The sequence below is a fragment of the Epinephelus fuscoguttatus genome, linkage group LG14, assembly GCF_011397635.1.
Source record: "Epinephelus fuscoguttatus linkage group LG14, E.fuscoguttatus.final_Chr_v1".
Classification (NCBI taxonomy): domain Eukaryota; kingdom Metazoa; phylum Chordata; class Actinopteri; order Perciformes; family Serranidae; genus Epinephelus; species Epinephelus fuscoguttatus.
The window spans coordinates 21,427,778-21,452,673 of NC_064765.1; the positions used below are offsets into that span (position 1 = coordinate 21,427,778).

General features: G+C 40.3%; 2 protein-coding genes across 5 annotated transcripts in view; one reads left to right on the forward strand and one right to left on the reverse strand.

The window, feature by feature from the left end:
* Positions 1 to 14,755, forward strand: part of evla (Enah/Vasp-like a) — a 62,507-nt gene extending 47,752 nt beyond the window's left edge. For 3 of the 4 annotated variants that reach the window (XM_049595740.1, XM_049595739.1, XM_049595741.1), the window contains 11 exons: positions 2,755 to 2,812; positions 3,070 to 3,131; positions 4,030 to 4,977; positions 9,194 to 9,447; positions 9,649 to 9,764; positions 10,037 to 10,064; positions 10,398 to 10,440; positions 11,649 to 11,709; positions 11,966 to 12,023; positions 12,148 to 12,205; positions 13,467 to 14,755. In XM_049595740.1, coding sequence (XP_049451697.1) covers positions 2,755 to 2,812; positions 3,070 to 3,131; positions 4,030 to 4,977; positions 9,194 to 9,447; positions 9,649 to 9,764; positions 10,037 to 10,064; positions 10,398 to 10,440; positions 11,649 to 11,709; positions 11,966 to 12,023; positions 12,148 to 12,205; positions 13,467 to 13,504 — 1,724 coding nt within the window. In that variant the 3' untranslated portion in view covers positions 13,505 to 14,755. The remainder of the gene's footprint in view (positions 1 to 2,754; positions 2,813 to 3,069; positions 3,132 to 4,029; positions 4,978 to 9,193; positions 9,448 to 9,648; positions 9,765 to 10,036; positions 10,065 to 10,397; positions 10,441 to 11,648; positions 11,710 to 11,965; positions 12,024 to 12,147; positions 12,206 to 13,466) is intronic. The other variant, XM_049595742.1, reaches the window with a different exon arrangement.
* Positions 14,756 to 17,652: 2,897 nt separating this feature from the next.
* degs2 (delta(4)-desaturase, sphingolipid 2) lies at positions 17,653 to 24,712 on the reverse strand. The gene is made up of 3 exons (XM_049595752.1): positions 24,554 to 24,712; positions 20,403 to 21,145; positions 17,653 to 18,873 (listed from the first exon to the last, which is right to left on the reverse strand). Exons 1-3 carry the CDS (start codon positions 24,633 to 24,635, stop codon positions 18,730 to 18,732), a joined length of 969 nt encoding a protein of 322 aa, XP_049451709.1. The 5' UTR covers positions 24,636 to 24,712; the 3' UTR covers positions 17,653 to 18,729.
* Between the last annotated feature and the right edge of the window lie 184 nt (positions 24,713 to 24,896).

The window sequence follows — 24,896 nt, forward strand, 5'->3', positions numbered from 1 at the left end:
GTGATCCACATTGTGCTTCCAAACTGTTTGAAGCCACAGCTCTGCCTTATATTGACTGCCCCAGTCCCTCCACCCACCACCCCCGTGCTCCAGACACAGCGAACGGAAATATCACCCGTGGGTGTTCTTGGTGTCACGGCAGGCGTTGAAGTTTAATGACTGGTATTCTGGTGATATGTGATAAGTGCTCTCCCTGATGCGCCCTGTTAATAGCCGCCCCAGAATGAGGCTCTAACTCCGTCACTCAGCGGGGGGGCCGAGGAGTGTCTGTAGCTGGTCAACAAGCAATGTGCTAAACTGAGAAGATCACGCAGCTGATAACTTGTTGACTTCTCCAAACAATGTTGACATACTGTCAAGACAACAGAGCTTATCTTTTGTTGATAGGATTTTATTGCTGACTAGTCCCGTGTGTTTTTACTCCCTCTGACATTGTCATAAGTGTTTTGATTTCATATTTGCATTTTGTGTCCCTGTAATATATCTGTTTATTCTGCTCTTGTAGTATTCTTCCCTGCTGTGGTTTACTGTTAAAATTCCTGTGGCTGACAACACGTTGAGCAAATTACATTATAAACAGCTTGCTGGCTCTCCTGGGTAAAGTCACAGCACCTCACATGAGGCCTGCTGCTGTCGGTTCAAGCAGTAAACACAGCTCCTCGTCCTGCTCTCGCTCCTGCCACTATTCTATATAAGATTATTATTATAATTTTGAGGGCTTGTCTACAGATGGAAATGTATCTCATAATTACTCCCCAGTGATCTCACACATATTACACAAAGGCTGAAAGATGTTACACACATGTTGCACATATGTTTTTTATCTGCTGTGACTCCACAGCACGACTACACATTTAAAGGAATAGAAAGCAAAGCTACCGATGCGCTGTCATGCTGAGCTACTGTATGTAACAAACGAAAGTTGCATAACATAGACAGAGGATAGAAGAGAAAGACCAGGAACAAGGAAAAAGGAAGAAGCATGGGGGGAAGGGGAAAGAGCAAATACAAACATGAAGTGAAACAACAAGTTTAGACAGAAAACGAGAAGAAATGAGATAAGGAGGGGAGGAAGTTTAAAGAGAATGACGGGTGAGGTGTGACGGATATCAGGAGTCGGCGGGCATCAATTTATAGCATTAATGAGCCGTCCGTCACAGATCAGCATGATATTTATGTCACAGAGTTGTGTTTCTCTCTGTAGGACGCTCATATACTGTCTGTACTGGCTGTATCGCTTCTAATGGTGTCTACTGCAGTAAACGCCTATATTCAGTTTTGAAAGGGGGAAGCGTTTAGCATGTGGAATTCCCATTTTTATGATTTATCAGTTAATTAATCAATCATTAGTCTATAAAACACCAGAACATTGTGAAAGAGGTCAGTATATCTCCACAGAGATCAAGATTGCTTATGTTGCCCAACAAACATGCAGTTTACACTGATTAAAAAAAAACAGAGACAAAGCAGAAAATGCTCAGACATGGGAAGCTTGAACGACAGACATTTGGCTTTTTGGCTTAAAGGTGGGTCTTCACCATGCAGGATTTGTCTAAATTCAGTTTATAGACTCATACAAAAGTAATACCTCTACAAAAGTAATACCTCACTAGTGGTGGTGTGTTTATCTGCAGGGACTCTGCTGTCTGCCTGTATTTTCTTCTTATTCTGCTGTTCCTGTGTACAGCATGCAGGTGAGGTCAGGAGTTTATAAAAAGGTAGCGACCAGGTGCCAGACTGTAAGCAGGATGCATCCAAGCGAAAGCTATGAAAATCATGGACACAGCGCAGAGCAAAATGCAAATATAGTGAGGTGAAACAGCAGGCAGACGAAGGTTGTTCCAGCAAGAATGAATCTGGGGCTGGGTATACCTTTGAAAAATGATCTAAAGATGAATGATTATCTAAATGTATAAATCTTCTGTCGATCGACAAACTGTTTCAGCATTAGAATTATTAAAAAGTGAAGAGAATTACACATAAAAGGAGAGCTGTTGATAAGATGTGTCTAGGAGCACAGATGAGGGGGTGCCCTGGTAGCTTGCGTGGTCGAGCGAGTGCTCAGTGTACTAAAAGCTGAGTAGCGGCTCAGGTTTGAATCCGACCCGGGGCCCTTTTCTGTTTCACGCCTGCCCCTTTCCTCCCTTTCCTGTCCATCTCTAGCTAACCTATCTAATAAAGGCAAGAAAAGCATAGTACAGATGATGGCTGATTTCATTTTATGTTCCAGCCAGATCACTAAGGTCCTCCACTCAGCTTTACTTGTAAATGTTCCTCATGTGTCCCATAAAAGTACCAATGAGAGTGCCTTCTGTTTTTATGCCCCTAAACTGTGGACTTCACTGCCTCTAGATATCACAATGAGAAGGTTTCTCTGTATTTTCAAAGAAATTAAAGACCTAGCTTTTAAATCAGGCTTTTAATTGGGCGTAATGTTACAACCTTAGTTTTAATCATTGGTTTTTCACTTTATTTATTCCCTGTGTTTATTTTATTTTATTCTATAAACTCTTATTTATTGATTTTTAATCTTTTATTGTTGTAATATTTTAGTTTTGCAAAACTTATCTTATTGTTGCCTGTTTTATTCTTTATTTTTTTATCTGTGTTGTTGCGATTTTGCTGTGTGACGCACTTTGGGCCGTGTGTTTGTATAAAAGGTTCTATATAGATACAGTTGAGTTGGATTGATGATTAATTGACTGCTGTTTGAGGGTTTTTTAATGTTTGTTTTTCTGTCATTGTGTCTTTCAGGTCCAGTCGTCCAGCGCCAAAATGGGCCCTCCTCAGAGGAAAGCGAGGCACAGAGGAGGTATGTCTTTGCACAGAGAAGTAAACGTTAATATGTATAATATGAAAGTTCTGAGCATATTAAACGAGACATATCAGGTGGAAATACTAAACCGAGCATCTTAATCCTCTTTGCTGCTGCTACTTATAATCCTGTGGCACCATGATCCTCTCCAGATCTGAATTTAAAGACTGTGACTACACACCAGACTGGATTTATTGACACACAGTGATTAGAAAAGACACCTTAAAGAGGAGTGACATGCTTCCACTTCACAGGATGATGGAGCAACATCAGATGCAGGCGCACAAGGAGAGGGAGCGACGGACGTCAGGATCAGGTGAGGCTTAAACAAACACACCCACGCCCAGCTATACACTCTCCCTCACGCACAGGCTGCTCTGGAGACTGAAATGAATCGAAGACTGCATATTGTGTTCTCCTAGCTGCACAAGCCTTTTTTAAAAACAAGAAACCCTGTCAACAGAAAGACCTCGCTGCGCACTAGCTGTCGACAAATAACCCCACTGAGGAGCAAATTGATATTTGCTCTGCTTTGTGTTTTTTTGTTTTTTTTTTAATGAGGGATGTTATCAGTGTTTGGTCAGTCAGAGCACACTTTACTTTCCCAAAGCAAACAGGTGATTTTATCTTGACCAAATACCAGAGATTCCAGCCCCTGATACAATAGGTTCCCAAAGGTAAACAGGCTTTCCCAGTGTGGTTTGTGTTGGTGTTTCCTGCCTTAGTTTCAACCACTGCTCCCCAGTCTGTATGCCCTTATGCTTTTTATCCATGCACACATATAAATGTTCAAGTCTGCCCCTTAAAGACACACTCAGACTTAAACATCCTCCTTTGTCCCTGCTGTCAGTGGCGATATCAGTTACCCCCCTGTCCCTGCAACATGCTCTACTGCCATCTCTTTCTTCCAGCTACTGTTGGGGGGGGAAATGCCATATGCTTTCTGACCATGGCTCAGTCATGTTGCATTCTGCTGCTTGTTCTTTTTATGATATTTTGATTCTTTCTTATTTGCTATTGGCTTCCGTTTTTTGGATTGCTCCTGATTTTCTCATCTTTACTTGCTTGGTTGCTCAGTTGGTTGCTTTTCATTCTTCTCACGTTTTTCTCTTTTCTGTTTTCCTTTGTTTGTTGCCCTCCTTCGTCCTCCTCTTCGTCTGCATCTCCTCTTCCTGTCTCTCCTCTCTCTGTCTTTCTCTCTCTGCCCGTCACAGTCGTTTCCACTCTCCAATATAAAGTGTCCACCCCTCCCACCCACCCAGACACTCCTCCCGAGTACAGACAGTACAGAGCTAGCACACTGCCACCCTCCTACGTCCGCGTGGCCTCCTCCTCTCCTCCTTCCTCCTCTGCCTCCTCCTCTCCCTGTCAGGAGAAAGAGGTGGGGGCTGCTAGGGACAGGGCCCAGCTCTCCTCCCAGCTGTCCACCTCACTCGCCTCCGCCTTTTCCCCAGTCCAGGCAGGAGTGACCACCCAGGGCCGACAGGTCCGTCAGATCCCCCTGTCTCCTCCCACAGCAGCCCGCCACCTACACCTTCAACAACAACAGCAGCAACAAGACATCATGCTCCCCCCTAAACACGGCACCTGGTCTGCCTCCCACTTGCAGCAAATGTACGCCCAGTTACCCCCCTCCGCCTCCCCTCCAGTTATGATGGCCATGCCTGTGAAGCAGGGTATGCCCCAACAGCCCAGCCTCCCATTGGCTCACCCCCTCCCACCCCTGAGCACTAGGATGAAGCCCCCACCTCTTGACCCAAACGCCGTGACGGGCCATCACCAGTACCCCCAGCACCAGCCCCACCCTCACTCCAACGGCCAGCCAGATGGCTCCTACTCTCCTCATTCTCAGCATCTGCCACTCACCCCGCAGTACTGCGAGGCCATCCCCCTGCCTCCTCTGATAGGTCAGACAGCCCCAGGCCCCGCCCCCAACCACCAGCCCCAGTACCCATCCACCTTCCACCCTCAGCAGCAACTGCATCTGCAACAACAACATCAACAACAGCAGCAGGTGTACCACCAGCAGGCCCAGCCCCCCACCACCACTTCCTCCTCCTCCTCCTCCTCCTCACCCCCCTCTTACACTGCCGTGTCTGACGGGGGCTCGCCCAAGAAGACCCCCTCCCCCGTCCCCCAGCAGACCCCCACGGTCAGCAGCAGTAAGTATGAGGAGGAGAGAAGAGGAGGTAGTCTCTCAGCAGTGGGATGTTACTTGTGTACAGTGTGTGTGTGTGACTGTGTGTGTGGGGGGTGGGTCATGTGTAAGGGAGTGTATTCTCACTGTAGTGTGTGCACCTCACCCACAATGCTACATGAGAGCATGAAAAATGCACGTGTCACATGCACACAATACATCAGCACTTGAAGCCCCTACACACCCACAGTCCGCCTCCACACAGGTGTTTTCACTGATGTCGTCTGATCAGATCTGTTCCCAGGATGAAACAATATTTATTAAACAAAGTATTTACACATCGTACTCATAGACTGTATAAAAGAAGTGGACGCCGCCTTTGAAAAGTGCAGCCAATGTTAAATTGCCTTAAACCTGCGTTCTTTCTAATGGCCAGCAGGGGGCGACTCCACTGGTTGCAAAAAGAAGTTCAATTGTATACAAGTCTACGCAAAAATGACCCTACTTCTCACTTGATTTATCACCTCAGTAAACATTTTCCTAATGAGTTTATGGTCTCAATCACTAGTTTCAGGTCTTCTTCAGTGCAGCATGACGTTCATTTTGTAAATTATGGTCACATTTAGACTAAAATAGACAATAAAGCAGGGTATGCTTTAAGGCATGTCTATGACAAGTCGCTAAAATCAATATCTTGGTGCAAAAGCTTAGCAATGCGTATCCATGACACTGTGTACATTTTAATAGCTTTAAACATAGCTGGAACCTTCACAGTCTGTTTCAGCTCACTGTAACATTTTAGTCACCTAAAAATGTCTTGTTCAGTATTTGGTTATACTAAAAGACTCTATAAGATGTCGGCTGTTCTTTTTTCCAGTAAGTAACGTGTTTGTTTAAAGCCTGTTTTTCGCTAGTCAAAATTAGCATCCCAATTAATATGACAGATAACGTGAATTACAGTGCACCAGCTGATTCGTACCTGAAACCAGATCTGTTTATTGCCTATCCCCTGACCAATGGCCTGTCCTCACCCTAATCATTCTAACCCCAGCCATCTTTGCAAATGTGCAGGTTCCTGGAACGAATTCGGCAGCAACATACCTTGCCAACCCAAGCTAGCGCTAGCTGATGAATTAGTATTTGCTATGCTAACAGTACCTAGCCTCATCGGGCTGGTATGGGTCTAGACTATATGGGTCTTTACCCATGTGCTAATCTAATGGTAGCTCCACCCGCTCGTCCAAATACAGTGATCTCTGGCTCCAAAAAGCCACCATGGCCACAGCCTAATACCAAACTCAAGGTTGGAGTAGACAAGGTTGGTTCAGAATACTTTGAAATGTAGTCAGTTACTGAATACAAATTACATGGCCATTTTTGTAATGAGTAACATAATCCAGTGAATTATAAAAACAAAAAGTGTAACCTTATCCAATAACTTTTAGATTACTTTTGAATTACCTACTACTACTTTAAAAGCAAACATTGAAAATATTGCACCTTGTCCTAGAAAATGGTAAAATATAAATTATTTCATTAAACTCAGAACATTTTCAGTGCCAACAAAAAGCCTTTTTGCGTTTTCATTATTTACAGATGGCCAAATCAAATTACCCTGAGAAAAATCATATTGGCACATACCACAGGTGCACTGAGTGTATTTACAACTTCCACTACACATTCATGAAGTGTAATCTTGACTGATTGTAGTTTCTTATTTACAGATGGTTATTTGAACCCTGCTTCAACGCGACATTGCAGTGAATAAACATGAGGCCAAACTGAGCAATAATCTACTTTCTAATTCATTATGCTTGAAGACATGACTCACCTTATAAGTAACAAGATGTAACCCTAACTCAAACCTTCTCTTATGGCCTAACCCTTCATAGCTAGCGAGCTGCTAATTTAGGTGTTGATGCTTGCACAGTGTACCGGTTTTATTCATTGACTACATTCTAGCATCTATAAACTCAAGGCTTCAAAATTATAGATAACAAACCAATGTTTGGCATCACGGTGACTACGTTCACTTATTTTATACAGTCTATGTACTATATACTCTGTTTGATCTGTCTGTTGCACCTGTAACTTTTAGCAATGTTATTAGCACATAAAATTGTGTGGCCTCCATAATTTCCAGAATATCCCAACTCGGTTGTAATCTGACTAGAGTTCTAATCAGCCAGAGTAAGTGAAAACACCTGTGTGGGTGTGCAGAGTCCTTAGTTTTAGTTTAGTGTTAGCACAGCACAGCAAAATAAAAGGCCTTTGTCTTAGCAGGAGAAGCACAGGTGTTACATACAACATAAACAATGGCTCTGATACCCGAAACTAAAGCAGCTAAATGGAATTCAGACGTATTAATTACACCTGTACTTCTCTGTCTGTGACGTGCCAGAATGTCTTCTGTGTAAAAAGTCTACAACTCTAAACATGCAGCCAAGCAACCAAGGTATTTTTACAAGCCAGTATTTGAATATTCTTCACCAGCCAAGTCAGTCAGCTAAACTCAGTCCAGCTCAACGGGTGTCTAAATTCCTGAAAACCACACCAAAGGAAAAATGTCCCTAAAATGTCATAAATATCATGCAATCATAAAACATCATCAGGGGAAATACCATGTGTTTGCATGGGTCATAACCATCAGGAAGCCAGTGACAGCAATGGATCTGCAAAAAACATGAAATATACTTTATTTATGGTTGTTTTGATTTGTGCAATTATTTTCTGTCCCCTAAAATCAGAGGACTGCGTTATAAAGGGCTTTAATTTCGACACTTTTCAGCCGATGTACGTGAACACCCTCAAGTTACACACCAAGTCTGTGCCTTAATCTTAGTACATTACAGATCCAATTGTGCTGGAATACAAAGAAAACACAGAAAAATATATCACTGTCCAGGCAGCCTGAGTTTTTTCAGTCACTTAACTGTGCACCTCAAAGTCATCCTGCAACTTTAAAACTTACTTGAATCAATCCAAGTTGACACTCTGTCACCTTTATTTTGTCCCATTATTGTCACATGGTTAGGGCAGTGACAGACGGTGACTGTTATAAAAGCTGCAACAATGTTTCAATGGTTTTTCTTGGCTGCCACTTTGACAAGCAATGTTGCAAACAGAGACATTTTGAAAGGATACTGTGCAGCCTTCAGTACTTTGTTGCTTTAAGCTGGCTCAGATATTTGAGATTCCTGATTGCACCGCCTGCACCAACAAGGTGGAGTTTTCAAAAGCATTCATTTGCAGCTGTATTACCCTGAGACAATGGGTATGTTTACATGCACAGTAATATTACATCAATATTTTGAATATGACAGTATTCTGAATTTTGTACAGGTCACGTAAACAGCATATTCTTTTTGGATAATCCAAATTAGGCCTTATTCTGACTGTAGCATTGTTTGATAAAGAAAGTTTAATATGTCGGTGTTATTCAGGTTTTAATAGCATTTATTGGGACACATACACAACACATTCAGAATATGCATCTCAACTGGGATTTTTACTGCAGTTTGCTACACATGGCCTCTCGCCTGTTTACCGTCAGCTCTGTGCGTTGTCATGGATGCATTGTACATGAAGCAGCTCACTAACAGTTTGAAGAAGGGGTAAAGATGCATGCCTAAAAGGAAAGCCCACACTTCTGGTTAGAAGAAGTGGTGTTTGCAAGTCCGGCACTGGTGGAAAACTTTGAAAAAATCCTGGCACAAGTGACAGTCATTCCACTTTTTTGACATGATAAACAACATACTAGGAGACATTAATCGCAGTATGCACAGCTGCATGTAAACAGAAGTATTAGTGGAATAGTCATTTTCATTAGCCACGTTAACGGCTTAGAAGGAATATTGTCTTTTTCCGAAGTAAGGGCAAATACCGGAATATTTTGTGCATTTAAACGTAGTCACTAATGTAACTTTGATAGTGCACTAAAATGAAATAAAATCAATGGCTGCCTGTAAAGTAGAAAATGTAAAAAACTTTATTTAATCTGTACATAATCAGACAATCAACCAAACAACCAATATCACTCTATCTATGTATAGTTTAATCATCTCCAGTTTATGCACATGTGCTGTCCAGTGGTCCGAAGTCTTGTAGTAAGCAGTAGTGCTCTACAGTGAGAGTGTGTAGCATATCCCTCTTCAGACGGTCTTCACACAACCTTCCAAGGGGCAAAAAAGATCAATCAGCCCATACAGCCATTAACCAATATCAAATTGTGCCCCTCCCAGGCCCCCCTGTCTCTGCAGGTCACCCAGCTATGCTTTCTGTGGCGCCTCCTCCAGCTTCAGTTCCAGCACCCATGGCTGGTCCTCCAGCCCCGCCACCACCACCGGGTCCACCGCCCCCAATGGCCGTGCCCCCACCCATGCCCCCTCCACTGCCTACTGGTGGAGGGCCTCCTGGGGGCCCGCCCGGGGCCCAGCACCAACCCTCAGGGCTGGCTGCAGCACTGGCTGGAGCCAAACTACGTAAAGTACATAGGGTGAGCCTCCATGGCTGAAAGCTCAGGAGATGTAGATCCAGTCCTTCTGGTTTTACGTTATCAGTAGTTAATTACTGAAGCTTTGCTATTTGTGTGTTTAATGGGTTAGGACGGGGTAAAGAGACAAAAGAGTGTTCTCAGTCCCAAAGCTTCCAAAGCAAAAAAAACTGCAACCCCTTTTTTTTATAATGTGTTCTTCAGGATGAGAGCAGTCCGCCTGGGTCTAGTGGCAAAAGTGACTCCAACCGGTCTAGTGGAGGCAGTGGAGGTGGTGGGGAGGGACTGATGCAAGAGATGAATGCCTTACTAGCTCGCAGGTACAACAGCTACACAAACACACACACACCCGTCACCTCTCCCTTGAATTAATCATGCAGAGAAATATGAGAAAATACCTGTTCTGTCAGCCGTTTATCACATTTCATAACTAACATTTTCATTTTTTTCTTCCTGGTTCTGCCTCACTTACTGAAAATGTTTCTCAAAAAAAGAAAATAAGCTGTTTTACGAGTATTACTTGTGCCAGTTCCTGAACTATTTGTATGTGTGTCTCACTGTTTGCTCATGTACTTATTTCCTCCTCTCATAGACGGAAAGCTTCAGAGAAACCTGATGAAGTAAGTCTGTTGGAGAGATTGACATTTTAGGGAAATGTTAGTGTTAGATAAGAAGATTGCTCCCACTGTCATATCTGTCTGTTGAATATGAGCCTGCAGCTCATTAGCTTAGCTTAGAATAATGACTAGAAGCAGGGACCTCTAGAGGTAACATAACATGGGGCGTCAGGTGCCTGAACTCTTTGAAATTGTGCCCGGTCAAGAAATAGTTTGGCACCAAACATAAAAACACAAAAAACAGAATAAATGTATTTCCCAAAATGTGAACCATTCCTCTAAAAAGTGACAGATTTCCTATTGTGCAGTGATGATTCATTTTTCTCTCTCTTACAGGACGATTCTAGTGGTAGAGGGCCAGGTCAGCAGAACTCAACAGGTACAAAACAACCCTCTCACCTGATTATTGTATAGCCAAGTCCCATAAAACTACACATTTTAAGACATCTTCTGCTCTGTAATAAAGCTCACTGTTTCAGAGTTGCTTGAAGTTATTAGGGTCCGGGCAGCTAAGCTGCCAGGACGCTATTGTAATCCTAGGTATTCTTCTTCTTCTTTCTTCTTCCAAGGAAATCATACTTCTCATGGGTGAAAACTCACCAAACTTTGCACAAAGGTCCAGTCTCATGCCAGATATCCTCAGCTGTAAACTCAAGCCAATAGTCCTGATGGTGGCGCTACAGCAAGCGTCTAAAGTTCAAAACTTTGAAAATTCATAACAAATCAACCATACGTGCTACAACTTCACAACTTTTGTACATTTAAACCTATTAAAAATTATGAAGTTCATCACTCTGTTTTTTTTTCAAAAACTGTAAAACTTCTTAAACCTATCTCCTCCCACAATTTTTGCTCAATTGACACCAAACTTGCTACAGAGCATCTTCAGACTGTCCTACAAAAACTATGTTTCTCCGATTTTTGATTTATCAAAAATTGAGCCTACAGTGCATCAAAATGTTTGACTGTAAACGGTACTGTAAACATATACATGCAAATTCTTGCAAAATAATTCTTCAATGTTCATGAAAAAAATGACAAAATTCTAGAGTCATGGTAGATGATGTGTGGCAAATTTCAGAATTTTATCTCAAAAACTGAATTTTTGACATCATTTTGAATTTTGCTCTAATGTGAACAATTGGAGTCAATGTAAAAATGGAAATTTTAAACATCAGTTTTTCACTTATGGAGCAAATCAATCATTGTTACAAACAAATTACCAACATCTCCATGCTGTCTAGATGCAATATGTGTAGTTTCAGATTTTTGTTTCGATAACTGAATTTCTTACAGTGGTTTGAAATCTGCTTTTCCATGCATGGACGGCTGCTAAACCTGCACGTCTGGCTTAGTCAATTTGTGAAGCTACACATGAATTGTCACTGACTAATTAGCTCAGTGAGATATAAATTGATCCTTAGTCTCAGAGGTTATGAGTTTAAGCCTCAGCTGATGCAAAAGGCAGATTGTGTTGCTAAATTCCTAAATGTCTTCCAGTTCTTCTGCTTGTTGCTCAAAATGTCCAGACCCGACCCATCACTGCGCAGCAGCTATAATGTTATTTATTCTTTTCCTCTTTGCCAGATGCTGTGAAGAAGCCATGGGAACGTTCCAACTCTGCAGAAAAGTCTTCACTGGTGTCCAGGTCTGTAGATAAGAGGAGGAGGAGTTTAAAGAGTGCAGTCTGAATATTAAACAGCAAACCTCAGGCAGTAACCACAGGGATTTCAGCATGAATCTCATTTTGTTGCACGCAGGCACTAGTGGGAATAACAGAAATTAAATATTGAATGACCAAGAATTGTCTAAACTGTGGTTATGTTTAACAAAAACTTTCAACAGCATATAATCTTTAAATATGTAGTGTATAATGTTAATTAGTTTATCCTTCTGTGTTGCAGAGTGAGACCCATCGGCAGCACTAGTGAATCAGACACAGAATTTGACAGGATGAAACAGGTTGGTTTCATCAATATCATCAGCAGTTTATCACAGTAAAGGATTTTATGGGTCTTGTACTTTGTAGATTAATGATTTACACACCCTGTGTTACTGAACTCACAAGCAGGTTTTTTTTTAACAGGAAATTTTGGATGAAGTTGTACGTGAGTTGCATAAAGTGAAGGATGAAATCATTAATGGTAAGCAGTGCAGTGTTTGTGAAGTTCATTGGTATCCTGGAGCACAAAGCATGTTTAATCTTTAAGCTTTTCCACTCAATAATGAAAAACTTTATCAAATATTGACTTGGTATCTCAAAAAATGTTAACTTTCCTAAAAATAATGACTTGGTATCTAAAAAAAAAATAATAAATAATGACGTATCATCTCAAAATAATGAGAAACTTTATTGGAAAAAAAAAAGACTATCTTAAAATAATGGAAAACTTTCTTAAAAATAACGACTTAGTATCCAAATAATGAAAAACACCCTCAAAATAACTGACTAAATATATTAAAATAATGAAAAACTTTATCAATAAAATGACTTAGTATCTCAAAATAATGAGAAACATTCTTAAAAATAATGACTTACTATCCAAAATAATGACTTAGTATTTCGAAGTTATGAGAATCTTTCTCAAAATAACGACTTACTATCTTCAAATAATTAACTATTATCTTGAAATAATGACTAGCATCTCAAAAAATGACTTAGTAATTTGAATTAATGACTTAATATCTTGAAATAATGTCTTAGTATCCCAAAATAATGAGTCTTTCTCAAAATAATGACATAGCATCTCAAAATAATGACTTAGTATCTTGAAATAATGTAATGGCATCACAAAATAATGACTTAGTATCTCGAAATAGTGGCTAAGTGTCTCAAAATAATGACATAGCATCTCAAAATAATGACTTAGTATCCCAAAAATAATGAGAATCTTTCTAAAAAATAATGACTCAGCATCTCAAAATACTGACTTAGTATCTTGAAATAATGGCTTACTATCTCGAAATAATGACATAGTATCTCGAAATAACGTCCTAGTATCTCAGAATAATGACATAGTATCTCGAAATAACGACTTAGTATCTCGAAATAATGACATGGTATCTTGAGTAGTATCTCATTATTTTTAGTTATTAAGTAAATATTTTGAGAAAGCTTGTCATTGTTTCAAGAAGGTTTCTGACAGCAATGACTTACAGGATCTTTTTTTCCACACTGGCAGTAGTGAGCTCCAGTACGTTTTTACTACTCCCTGGCAGTAAATATTTATGATCTTGAGTAAAATCCTCAAACATAAAAAACTTGTGACATCATTGATAATCCGTTGTAATTCTATTTTTTCCACACATTTGATACAAACAGAATACATGACCAGCAAAGTATGATGCTGAAAGTTGTTGCTTCTGAAATTTTCACTCTCTGAAATGCATTCTTTATTCTTGCAGCCATCAGACAAGAAATTGGCAGAATCAGTACATCCTAATCTCATGTGAGTAACAGTAGGAGGAGAGCAAGAGGAGGAGCTGGAGGAGGATGGACATGCAGATGCACAGACACGAGGACCAGGGGAATGTTCTCTCAATGTTTCTGTGACCTCGCGACACCACTGATGCAAGTTGCAGAGATGTTGTGCCAACATTTGAGTCTGCTGGACAGCGAAAATGGAAGAAAGAGACAGAGAGAAGGGGTTAATGAGACAGAGGAGCAGGAGAAACAGAAGGATTAAGAAAGTTTAAAGGACAGACGAACTCAAACAGAGGATGAAAAGTATGCTGAAAGATGAATTGAGGGATGGAGGAAGGACATTCGTGCTGAGTTTGGTATTGTGGTCCTCTCTGTGCACCTATAGACTCAGTCAGCCCGGTGTTGCAACTCTTTGTTCTCTGTTCAGTCCAAGTCTTAAGAAGAAAATATTTTTGTTTTCTAAGTTTTTACTGTTTTATTATTTAAAAACTGTGGTGATAATGATGATGCTGTTGATGACAATGAGTATTTTATTGATATTATAGAAGGAGAAAGGAATCTTGCACACCATTTATGTCAGCCTTTTATATTTTCTATTATTATTTTTTGTTTAGTTTATCCCTAACTATTTCATAATAACAAGCACAATATGGGCATAATGGTGCTGCAGACTCACCTGCCCTCAACTGGCATATTTAAAAAAAAAACAAACAAACAAAAAAAAACAGGCTTTTTATGACCTTGTTCATACTGGTGTTGTGTGTCTAACCTTTTCTCTCCAGAGATGTTAGAGAATTAATGTTTGAACCACAATTAGCCACTTAAATTACCTCTTTCCTCCACATCCGAGACTTAAAAACATTGCAAATGAGCAATTATTCTATTTTTTGGCAATTAATAAAATAACACACAATAACAGTCTGCTGTACAACTCCAGTGTGATCGAGGAACACGTTTCTCTTTACCTGTTCAGATGTGCGAGATCATTGAAACTTGGGGATCATTCACAAAACAGGCCGATAACTGTAAATGTGCCACCTGGTTTTACCTAGATATAAAACAATGTAGTACTATCTATTAGCCATCCTATGCTTTGTGAACCTCCCAAGTATGCATGAACCCCCCACCCCCATCTCTATGAATTAGTTTTTTTATTTGGTTTGAGAAAAAAAAAAAATAATACAAACGGTGGTACATTTATTATAGTGGTTTGTTTCCATGAAGGTTCCCCTTTCTGCATAAGAGATGTTGAATTTGATAATGGTAGCAATGTGAAAAAAAAATGAAGGGGGGTTGCTCTGGCAATATGCAAATCTTACCTAGATAAGAATGTGCAGAAAGTGAATGGTAGGCCAATGTGATGGTAGCTAAATGTGTCTTTGAAGGAAGGATTTGGTTGAATATCGGTTGTTGCATTCTATCCACTCTGTCCGCTCTCAACTACGTTCTGATTTAAAAGCTGGAAGTAAATTCATTCAAACAAAAACAACCATCTGCCATCTACGCATTATCCTGCTCTGTGTGTGTGTGTGTGTGTGTGTGTGTGTGTGTGTGTGTGTTCTGTTTGTTGTGCACAGTTTACACCTAAAGGGGATAATTTAATGGTTTTTAAAGGAATACTTCACCCTCCAAATGACCACATCTATGCTCTCTTCAAAGCCAGACTCCTTTGACACAGTCATTTTACCCTGCTGAACTCGAGCAAAGATCCTGACGGCACATCAAGTGGAAGCATCCATTCTTCGGGTGCTGACACTGCTGAAACATTTAGTTCATTAATCAATTACAGAAAATTAATTGACAACAATTTGATCGAGCACAAATGCCTGTCAACCCTGGTTCCAGGCTCTGCTTCAGTTTCTGTTTTATATCATTCTAAACTGAACATCTTTCCACTTTTGGACGTTTGGTTGGACAAAACAAGGAATCTGAAGACGTCACCTTGAGCTGTGTCAAAGTGTGATTTGCATTTTTTTCCTTTTTTGCTATTTTCCATAAGTGTGGACTAGTTTATTGTGTTATGTGTGGCTTTGTTGAGTCCAAACACTTTAACACACCTTAGTCAAACAACAATGCTGCTTTCACATGCTTCTCAGATGGTCCCAAATCCTGAGTAGGGAAGTTGTTCATCTGACCTCATGTGGTTGTAAGCTTTTAAGCCGTAATGTGGACAACAGTGATGCTACAGAGGGGATGTGTTGTATTCTATTGCTAAGAGTGTTTTAAAAACACATTTATTACAGTTTGAAGCTTTGTATATTTTGTCCCAGTCTCTGCACGAGCACATCCCCTAAAACCACTAAAGTATTGCTTTATCTGATTTGTTATCAGGGTTAATGCTGATAAATAACTTTTCTAACTAATCTAGGTCACTTTATGTGAAGAGCAACTAAGGCATACAACCTACCAGGCTATCGCATACCAAATTATATAAGCAAATATTGATATGCAATGCATGAATTAATTAAAAGTTTCTTATATCTTATGTTTTTGTGTAAAATGAACTTGGCAAGTCATGTACCAAAATTTTCACCAACTTTCTGTGTTGTTCTGACTTGAGTAGGCGTTCTTTTGAATTTCCTTAGTTGGGAACTCGTTTTTCCGCATATTCTGACACCACATGAATGCAGTGTTACACAATCATCCCAACTGACCAATCAATTCATCAAGAATGTTCTCTATTTCTGGATTTTGTGTTCCCGGTGGAGGTATGCTAGAGTTTACTTCACACACAGTGAGAGATGTATACACAAATGGTCTTTTATGGGTGAAGTATTCCCTTAAATCAGTGGTTACCAACTGGTCCAGCCACGGGGTCCAGACTTATGGGGTCAGACCAGTCTCATAATGAATGAACTCACACAGGGTTTTTCACAAATGTACATGTTCTGGTTCGCAGTTGTATTTCGGACTCACTAATGCACACGATCTGTTTTGCAAATGGACACGCCCTGGTTCACAAATATAATTTTTATGCAAACTTGCAATATAAATTCGCAAATGCACACGATCTGTTTCGGAAATGCACACACTCTGGTTCACAAATATAATGTTTATGCAAACTTGTAATATAAATTCGCAAATGCACACGATCTGCTTCACAAATATTATTTTGAGGCACACTTGTAATATAAATTCACAGATCATGTGAATCGCTGAATGTGCATTTACAAACTGCTTCTCATTTGTGAACCTCTCTACATTTGTGAGAGAAATCTGTGTGGTGAATTTTTAGACTCCCCTGACGTCACACTTTTAAACCGATCGCAGAGCTACTGAACTACTGTTTGCAGTGTTCAAACAAGACACGCAAGACTGAAACGGTGGAAGAGACATGGATCAATCTCAACCTGTAAGTAACACATTTATCTTATTATTCCCTCGTTGTAAATCATGTAATGTTATTGAATTACAATGAGTTGAAGCATTCTGCTTAGCCAAGTAACATGTTTGAATGAAAGTGTGGAGAAAATGTAAGGAGCCATATGATTGGCTGAAAGCGAACACACCTGATTAACTGATGAATCTGTCAATCAGAATCATAAATTTGATTGACAGATTTATCAGCCAATGGTGATGTTCGTTGACCTGCGACATCAGGGGAGTCTCAAAATTCACCACACAGATTTCTCTCACAAATGTAAAGAGGCTCACAAATGAGAAGCATTTTGTAAATGCACATTCAGCGATTCACATGATCTGTGAATTTATATTACAAATGTGCCTCAAAATAATATTTGTGAACCAGAGCGTGTGCATTTGCGAAACAGATCGTGTGCATTAGTGAGTCCAAAATACAACTGCAAACTAGAGCGTGTGCATTCCTGAAAAACCTTGCGTGAGTTCATTCATTATGAGACTGATCTGACCCCAGACTTCTCCTTAGCCATTAGTTCAAAGTCCACACAGATTAATACACTTGGCGACATACTTGTGTTTAGCCATGTTGTTGGGCTAGTTTGCTGTCTCTGTTAAGTAGCTATCAGTTAGTCACTCACTCTACTGCAGGAAACGGCAACAGGAAGCCCTCTAAAATAAAAGGTTTGTGCAGGAAATTCACTGTACTTCAAAATAAAGTGTCCATTCAGAATGGACCCATGACCCACCAGTTGGGAACCACTGCTTCAAATAATATAAAAAGAGCTCACATCTGGTCACCACAAAACAGATAAAGTAATATTCTTTATAGTAGCTTATAGCATCATCTTATATCTTTTTACATTTTTTCATTTACATTCATTTAAATAGAAGCAACAGAGATGACGCTTATCAATCATAACACATAGATTAAGTTGTACATACAGCTGGACAACGTTACAGAAACACCATTCAATACAATAACTCTGTGGTAAATATTAATTTTGTAAAGCTTGTTGCTTATTTGTCTTTTGCAATTCATAAGTGTTGATTTGCTGTAGTGTGTGGAGGACCAGTGGTCACAAGAAGACTCTAACACTAAGTAACATGAAATGAGTTAATTCACCAAGCATGAGACTCGAGTCTGGATTTTGCATCATAAGGTGTTTCTATTATTTTGTCCACTCTGTGTAGATGTAATCAAAGCAGTCTACAGCACGATGGAGCAGCGTACAAGCAGAATGGGGCGTCACTGAAGAAAAGGCTCCTCTTACTGGAAGGTAAATTTCAATGCTCATTTTCCCCTCAGCACTGTTCTGCACAAATTAAATTAGGTAATCCGAGAGGTCTCGTGTGCCTCGATTCTCACATTCAGAAATATAGAAGACATAATGCTTGTAGGCAGGAAAGGGGCACCACAGAGTTAGTGACATCTCTGTAAAATCTCATGAGAATGTTTGTGACCTTTATCCTATAGAAATGAGGATTTCTTACGTCTGTTGAAATATTTAGCTTTTTATCATTGTGCTGTTTTCAGTGCCTCCTGGATACAAGGAAATGTCATCACTGTGTCACAACGATGAGCCATCTGTTTGTAGCAGGAATAGAAGCATGAATAAATAGTAGGGTAAGGAGACCATGTAGCTGTATCTGAATTATCTTACATTTTCCATGAACCGTGTATGTATGCAACTGAAATGAGCACATCATGCACTGGACTGATTAAAGATGTTAGAACATTTACTCACTGTGACATGAGAGAAAAACACATTTAAACTGGAAAATGTAATAATATTTTATAGGCTAATGGTCCATAGATTTTTTTAATAAACAACTGAAATTCACATTCCCGTTAAAAGGGAAACATAATATGATTGATCCACAGATCTATCCCTGCTTGTTAAGCTTGTACTCCCGTTTGATTCTGGCGTAGGGGCCGATGCTGTCGTCGAACACAAAGTCCCATAATACCCGAATCCAGGAAGTGTGTTGAGGGAGGGAGTCGTAAAACTCTGCTGCGATTTGCTTGACCTGCCAATAAAAAAAAACAAATCAAGTGAGAATGAGAGCTTCTAAAAACAAATAAGGATTTGAATTGTACATCAAATATATATTTATGACATCTTAACTGCAGTTGTAAATTGTCGGAAGCACCTCAGAGACTCAGAGGTCTAATTCACAGAGTTCCCACAAATTTTTACCAATTCGTTTTCAGAACATGTTTGGGGATTTTTATGAACACATTTTAAACAACAGCACAAACAATGATTATTCAAAACTTTTCCAAAATGTTCTCTTAATTCCAAACCATTTCCAGGCCTGGAGACATTTTTTCTAATTTCATAACTTTTCCAGGAATTTCATGACCACGGGAACCCTGAATTCTGTACTGTGGGGGTGCTTTATACCAATGTAAATTCAACTGAATCTTGGAGTGTTTGTTGGACAAAAGAATTTGAGGACACCTCCCTCAAGCTCTTATGAAATTGTGATGGACATTTCATACAGTTTTCAGATATTATATAGATTAAATGATTAATCAATTAATCAACTAGCACCTTATTTCACTACAACAATCAGATACAGACACAGAAGCATATATTTCACTGTTTGTTCAAACCATCCAAACACAACGCAGAGTTTGTTCTCGTTAAGATCCAAAAAACAACATCCTAAAAATATATCACATAATAGTTCAAAAATTGATCATCTAAAAGAATTCCTTATATTCTACATTCTGTAAGCCCTCACTCATCACTTTACACTTTATTCCAGGGCTGGTCGGCCATCTTTGACCTTTTGTGAGCTCAGTCACTGGTATTTCTTCATTTCTAAAGTCATACTGGGTAAACTCCCTTTGTACATTTGTACTTTGATTGAACAGAGATCTGATTGTAGCCATAGTCTGAGATCTCAAGATTTGGTTTTGTTGTCTGTTCCTAGTGCTCAGACTGAGCAGGGACACGACATGAATTGGTCTCTCCACCTGATTTTATAGCTCTCATAAGTACAAGGATGAATGACTCGGTAGGTTCTTGACATCGGGTGTAGGTCTTCTTATATTTCTACATGTTACTGTATATCTTTTATGTTTTTTATTGTGCTGTTGTTAGGCTGTAACTTTTCGTGTGCTGCTGTCTTGGCCAGGTTTCCTTTGTAAAAGAGGTCAAGGATCTCCACGGGACATACCTGGTTAAGAGTCTGTTACATTAAAAAAAAAATTCAATTCTCTGTTAGAAAAAAATAGCTCATAAACTAAAGAACTGTCAAACAAGCTGTCAGCTGTGCCAAAAGTTTGGTATCTCACTTTGAGATATTATCATGCTTTTGTGGTGCTAGACAGGCGGCAGTTAAGCAGTTACAACATCTGACTTCTCACATGATAAATGTTTGCAGTTGATAGGAAAATGTCACAAGTGGAATCTGCTGATACCCTTTATGTTTACATTCTAAAATACAAAAGAGGCCTCTCTTATCTGCCCACACCCAGAGGTGATGCAACTCAACTATCCTTATTCACTACAACCAAACTAATAATAGTCTTGGAAATGATGACTCACCTGAGGTAGTTTACTGCCAGGTATACTGGGGAAGTCATGGTGCTCCATGTGATACCCAACATTGAAGGTGATCATGTTCAGTGGTCCATAGTAAGAATATGTCTCGTGTCCCTTCAGAAACATGTAATGCTCAGCTATGAAATGTCCAGAGATAGGATGCAGTCCCATACACAGAATCGAACCTGCAATCAGGTAAACAATGGGCTTCAGGCCCCATAGATAGTAGATAATTAAGTCTGCTGTGAGCTGAACAACTGCGTTAAGGATCTCTAGCTGACCCACTGGCTTAGGATTGACCACCAATGGGCGAAGGGCGTAGAAGAAGGGCTGGAGGAAGAGCCAGAGGACTTTCCTGGCTGGGGTGCAGAAGAACCATCCTTCCATGTCTGTAGGGATGTCAACATCCAGCTGGTCGCCACCCAGATACCGATGATGGTCGATGTGGTACTTCTTAAAGGAGGCAGAGTAAGGCAACCCAATCGGCAGGTTGGCCCACATGGCAAACCAGCGGTTCCACTTCGCCAGCTTGTTGCCAAAGGCCACGTTGTGAGAGATGTCGTGGATAGCCAGAGTCAGGGAGTGGTTGATGCAGCCTCCAAAGGCGTAAGCCCAGAAGATGACCCACTTCCAGGAGAGGTCGTGGACCAGGTAGCAGGCCAGGAACTGCGTCAGGACCATGCCGGATACCACCCACTTCAGCTGGGGGTCCGGACCCATCAGAGACTTGATCTCTGGATATTTGGCTGAGGAGAGAAGCAGACAGATAAAGGGATGGGAGGGGATGTGGACAGAGATAAATAGGGCTTGTGTTGGCAAGAATCGATTGCTGTCATGATACAGATATTGCGATACTGTCAGTAAGGCGATATAATGCGACTTTTAAAAAATCTAATATTAGAAAAACCATCAATGCTAGCATTGTGCGCTTTATGACTGCCAGTGTCAAGGGCCTGTGTTATTTGTGTTTCAAACATATTTTAGTGTACTGTTTAGCTGTAAAATGAGAATGTTGGATGGTGGGCAGTGCTTCGTACTTCAGTTGACTGTTTCCAACATAGTAGCCGGGTCACAAACTTTCTCATTTTACAGCTAAACAGTACACTAAAATGCGTTTCTTAATGCAGCAACAGAAACTTGAGTAATATTTGATCAGCGCTGCCTAGTTTGACAATCTGACAGCAGTTCATGAGCAGTGATTAACATGATTGACAACTGCGTCAGAAACTTCTCAGCTCTAATTGGTTGTTTTCAGTAGGAAGAGGAGAAGGGACAAGATTTTTTTCACCAACTATCTGTCTTATGCACTTCTTTCCAACTAAAGTGAGTTTCAGCAAATATGACACAACGTTATTTTTATAAAGATTTAGGGGAAACAAAAGGTATAGGGAGTTGAAAAGCAGAAGACAGTAAAGGGAACCTTAAGTAAAAAAGGAAATAAGGGATTAGGGGAGTAGTTAAAGGGGAGGGGAAGACGTAACGGATTCCTTTCATTTTTCTAAACATATATAATTACGTAGGAGTTAAAGAAAGGTAAATGTCAGTCATGAATCCAGCAGGGACAGCTGTTAAGCATGACTCATTCACTCTCATTTTCCAAAGCTTGATCACAACTTATCACTGTGTAAAACTGTGACACTATGGAACGTAAAGTACACAGTCGAGCATGTTGTATGGTTCCAGCCCTTCTCCTGGGACGGGCCTGCTGACAAAAGTCATGTTTAATTGGCAGAGGTGTTGTTTTGCTGAGGGACATGAAACTGAGGGAGCTACAAGGGAGTGGTTCAAAAACATTCACTGTTAGAAAAAGAGCTTCGTTTAGGCCATATGACATTTACAACATAACAGACTCATTCGGACATACAGGTTCTATTTGTTACACCGGCCACACCCTACAGCCAAACTAACACAGGGGTTAAAAAGCATATCCCATCATGCATTAAATGAAAGATAGCCATGCACCATCAGATGATTGCTCATGCAAATCTGGCCTGTTTCTTTGTGTTCAGCTCACTTGTGTAGTGGCTTTATCCATACAGGGCTCACCCTGGTAACTAACAATGGTTTCAGTGGCATTTCTCCTGCATGTAGGTCTGCCCTTTACTGACCAAACCAGCCTTATTTTGTTAATGTTTAGCTAACAGGAATTCCCTACTGCCCTCTCATGTTCCCTCATTTCTAAAATAATTTATCAAGACACCCCCTATACAGTCCCTTTTTATCTACTGTATGATTTGAACTCATTTAAAAAGTGTGTCATTTGCTCATGCTATGTACAGTCATGTTTATGGGCTATACATCCTCAAAGGTTGGCGTTGTCGCCCACCCAAAGGGCAAAAAGTTAAATCAATAACCAGACATCATAAAAGGCATTGCTTGAACTGCTTAAGGCGGTCGGGCGGAACATGCCGTACAGCCAACATTGGGTTTTAACGTCACCATAACAGAGAGTCAAGTCATTTCATTTGTGGACACATACTTAACCTATATAAGGTTTAAGCCTCAAGTTTCAACAATAGTTTTTGTCAGATTTAACTGCATGCTACAAGTCAAAATGACACTTAAATTGCACATATTTATTTCAGTTCTTTGCCTGATATCAGAAAGAATTGTTAACCCAAACTCACTGGAGTGGGCGGATTCAAAGGTCTGGATCCAAGCTAAATAAATTTTCTGGTAGCGCTAAAAGTGATCAACCATCAGACAGCATCACAATCGTCCCTCATCCATGTGACCTCTACTGTAATGGTAGTAATTGCAAGTTTATGACATGCAAGCTGAGCCACAACAGACTGCAGACATGCCTTACTGGCCGTTCAATACAACATAAAACCACTTGTCAGCCAATGATAATGTAAAGGAAGTGAGGCTCACTGACCCCTGACACCCACGCCCCTCTGCCTCTCCCATAGGTGCGGGGCAGGGGATAATTAAAAGAAAAAACACTTTAATAATTCAAGGCACAGTAGTGTCAACCTGTCACCTTCTAGATGTGCTTCTTTCACACCAGAGCAACCATGCGTGACAAAGCCAAGATCGAGTGTACATCAACAGGTTTAGATCTCGTTTATCTAAACTGTTTTTAATGGATTTGGATAGTAAATCAGATGGTCGAAGCTGGCTGCACGCGATACAGATTTGGTGAGAAAATAAGAAGGATCATATGTATAACACACAGTTTAGACTCTTGCTTTAATCAACTACAGACGTGGTTTATTGAGGCAGTTTGTTAAATAAAGGTTACTCCGCCAGATCCCCCGACTCTCACTAAGCTTGTCTCCTCACATGCACATAGCATTGCATTTTGTCATGAGCAGGGAATGTGTCTTGTTACCTTGCAAGCCTGGAGGCATTGTCAGCTATACCTGCTATCAATATGCTGCTATTGTCTCCCAAGTTAGAGAAAAAAAAGGCTGTGAGGGAGGATGGTTTACAAAAAGAGTAGGTGGTGGCCTGTAGTAGATTTTACACTACATAATGATTTTTGCTCTCTGTCTCATGGGGGATAAAATAAGCGTATTTGCTGGTGATACCCACACCCCCTCTGAGAGCTTTTGGTTACAGAAAATACTGTAAATTATGCAGTTTGGATTTTGAGTCAAATGCAAGAGAAAAATGTGAGAAACCCACATAAATGTAAATGATTTAAAGTCACATTTTTAAGTCAAGTCAAGTTTATTTCTATAGCACATTAAAAACAACTTCAGTTGACCAAAGTGCTGTACAGGCTATGCATGTAAATACATATAAACAAATATAAATAAAATAAATATAAACATCCCTCTCTAAAACACATGGTAAAAAATTTTAACGATTTTTTTTTATATTAATTTTTGTTTTTTATTAATACTGTAAGCTCCAAGGGAGTTAAAGGATATTTCTACTTGTGCCTAAAATAATCCTTTAACTCCCATCAGCATGTCAATGAGTGACTTACAGTCTAATTCTGTTTATCTTGTCAGTTTCTGCGTTTCCCCTGCATCCATTGTGGTCTGATAGCTCGTTAAGCAACAGCTTGTAAACAGGTTTAACCGGCTACGATTTTAGAGAAAAAACGGTTGTAGTCAGGAAAAAACACAAACGCACCAGGTTGTTACACAAACTATCAAAGCATAAACAAGAAGCCTTTTTATTTTTTTTTTATAATTTCTTACCCAGGATTTCTTTTCTTCTTGAAGTGTGCGGCTGGTCATTGTAGACCCATTCAAAGTCGCCTCTTCCACCTGTCTTCCCCATGACTCTCCTTTCTGTGTCTGAGGCACACAGCTCTGTGGCGTTATGTGTGTCATCAAGCCCTCACAGTATCGGGGCACACCCACTTACACAGGTTGCAGGCTGCAGGTGTGAAGTTTGATCATAAGCTCCTCCCCCCCGAGCTGAGGAGGGAGGGACACCTGTGGTTGTGCACCTGCTGAAATGTATGCAACCGTCCCCAGCATGCAAACAACTTCCCCCATACAGTATATCAGCTGACACACCTGTAATGATACCACTGTA

Bases quoted from the DNA above. Each gene is read 5' to 3' on its own strand.
- degs2 (XM_049595752.1), bottom strand. From the start codon at position 24,635: ATGGGGAAGACAGGTGGAAGAGGCGACTTTGAATGGGTCTACAATGAC. The intron at 21,146-24,553 runs GTAAGAAATTAT...TTCTCTCCTCAG, and splicing joins AAGAAGAAAAGAAATCCTGG to CCAAATATCCAGAGATCAAG. The intron at 18,874-20,402 runs GTGAGTCATCAT...TTTTATTGGCAG, and splicing joins CTGGCAGTAAACTACCTCAG to GTCAAGCAAATCGCAGCAGA.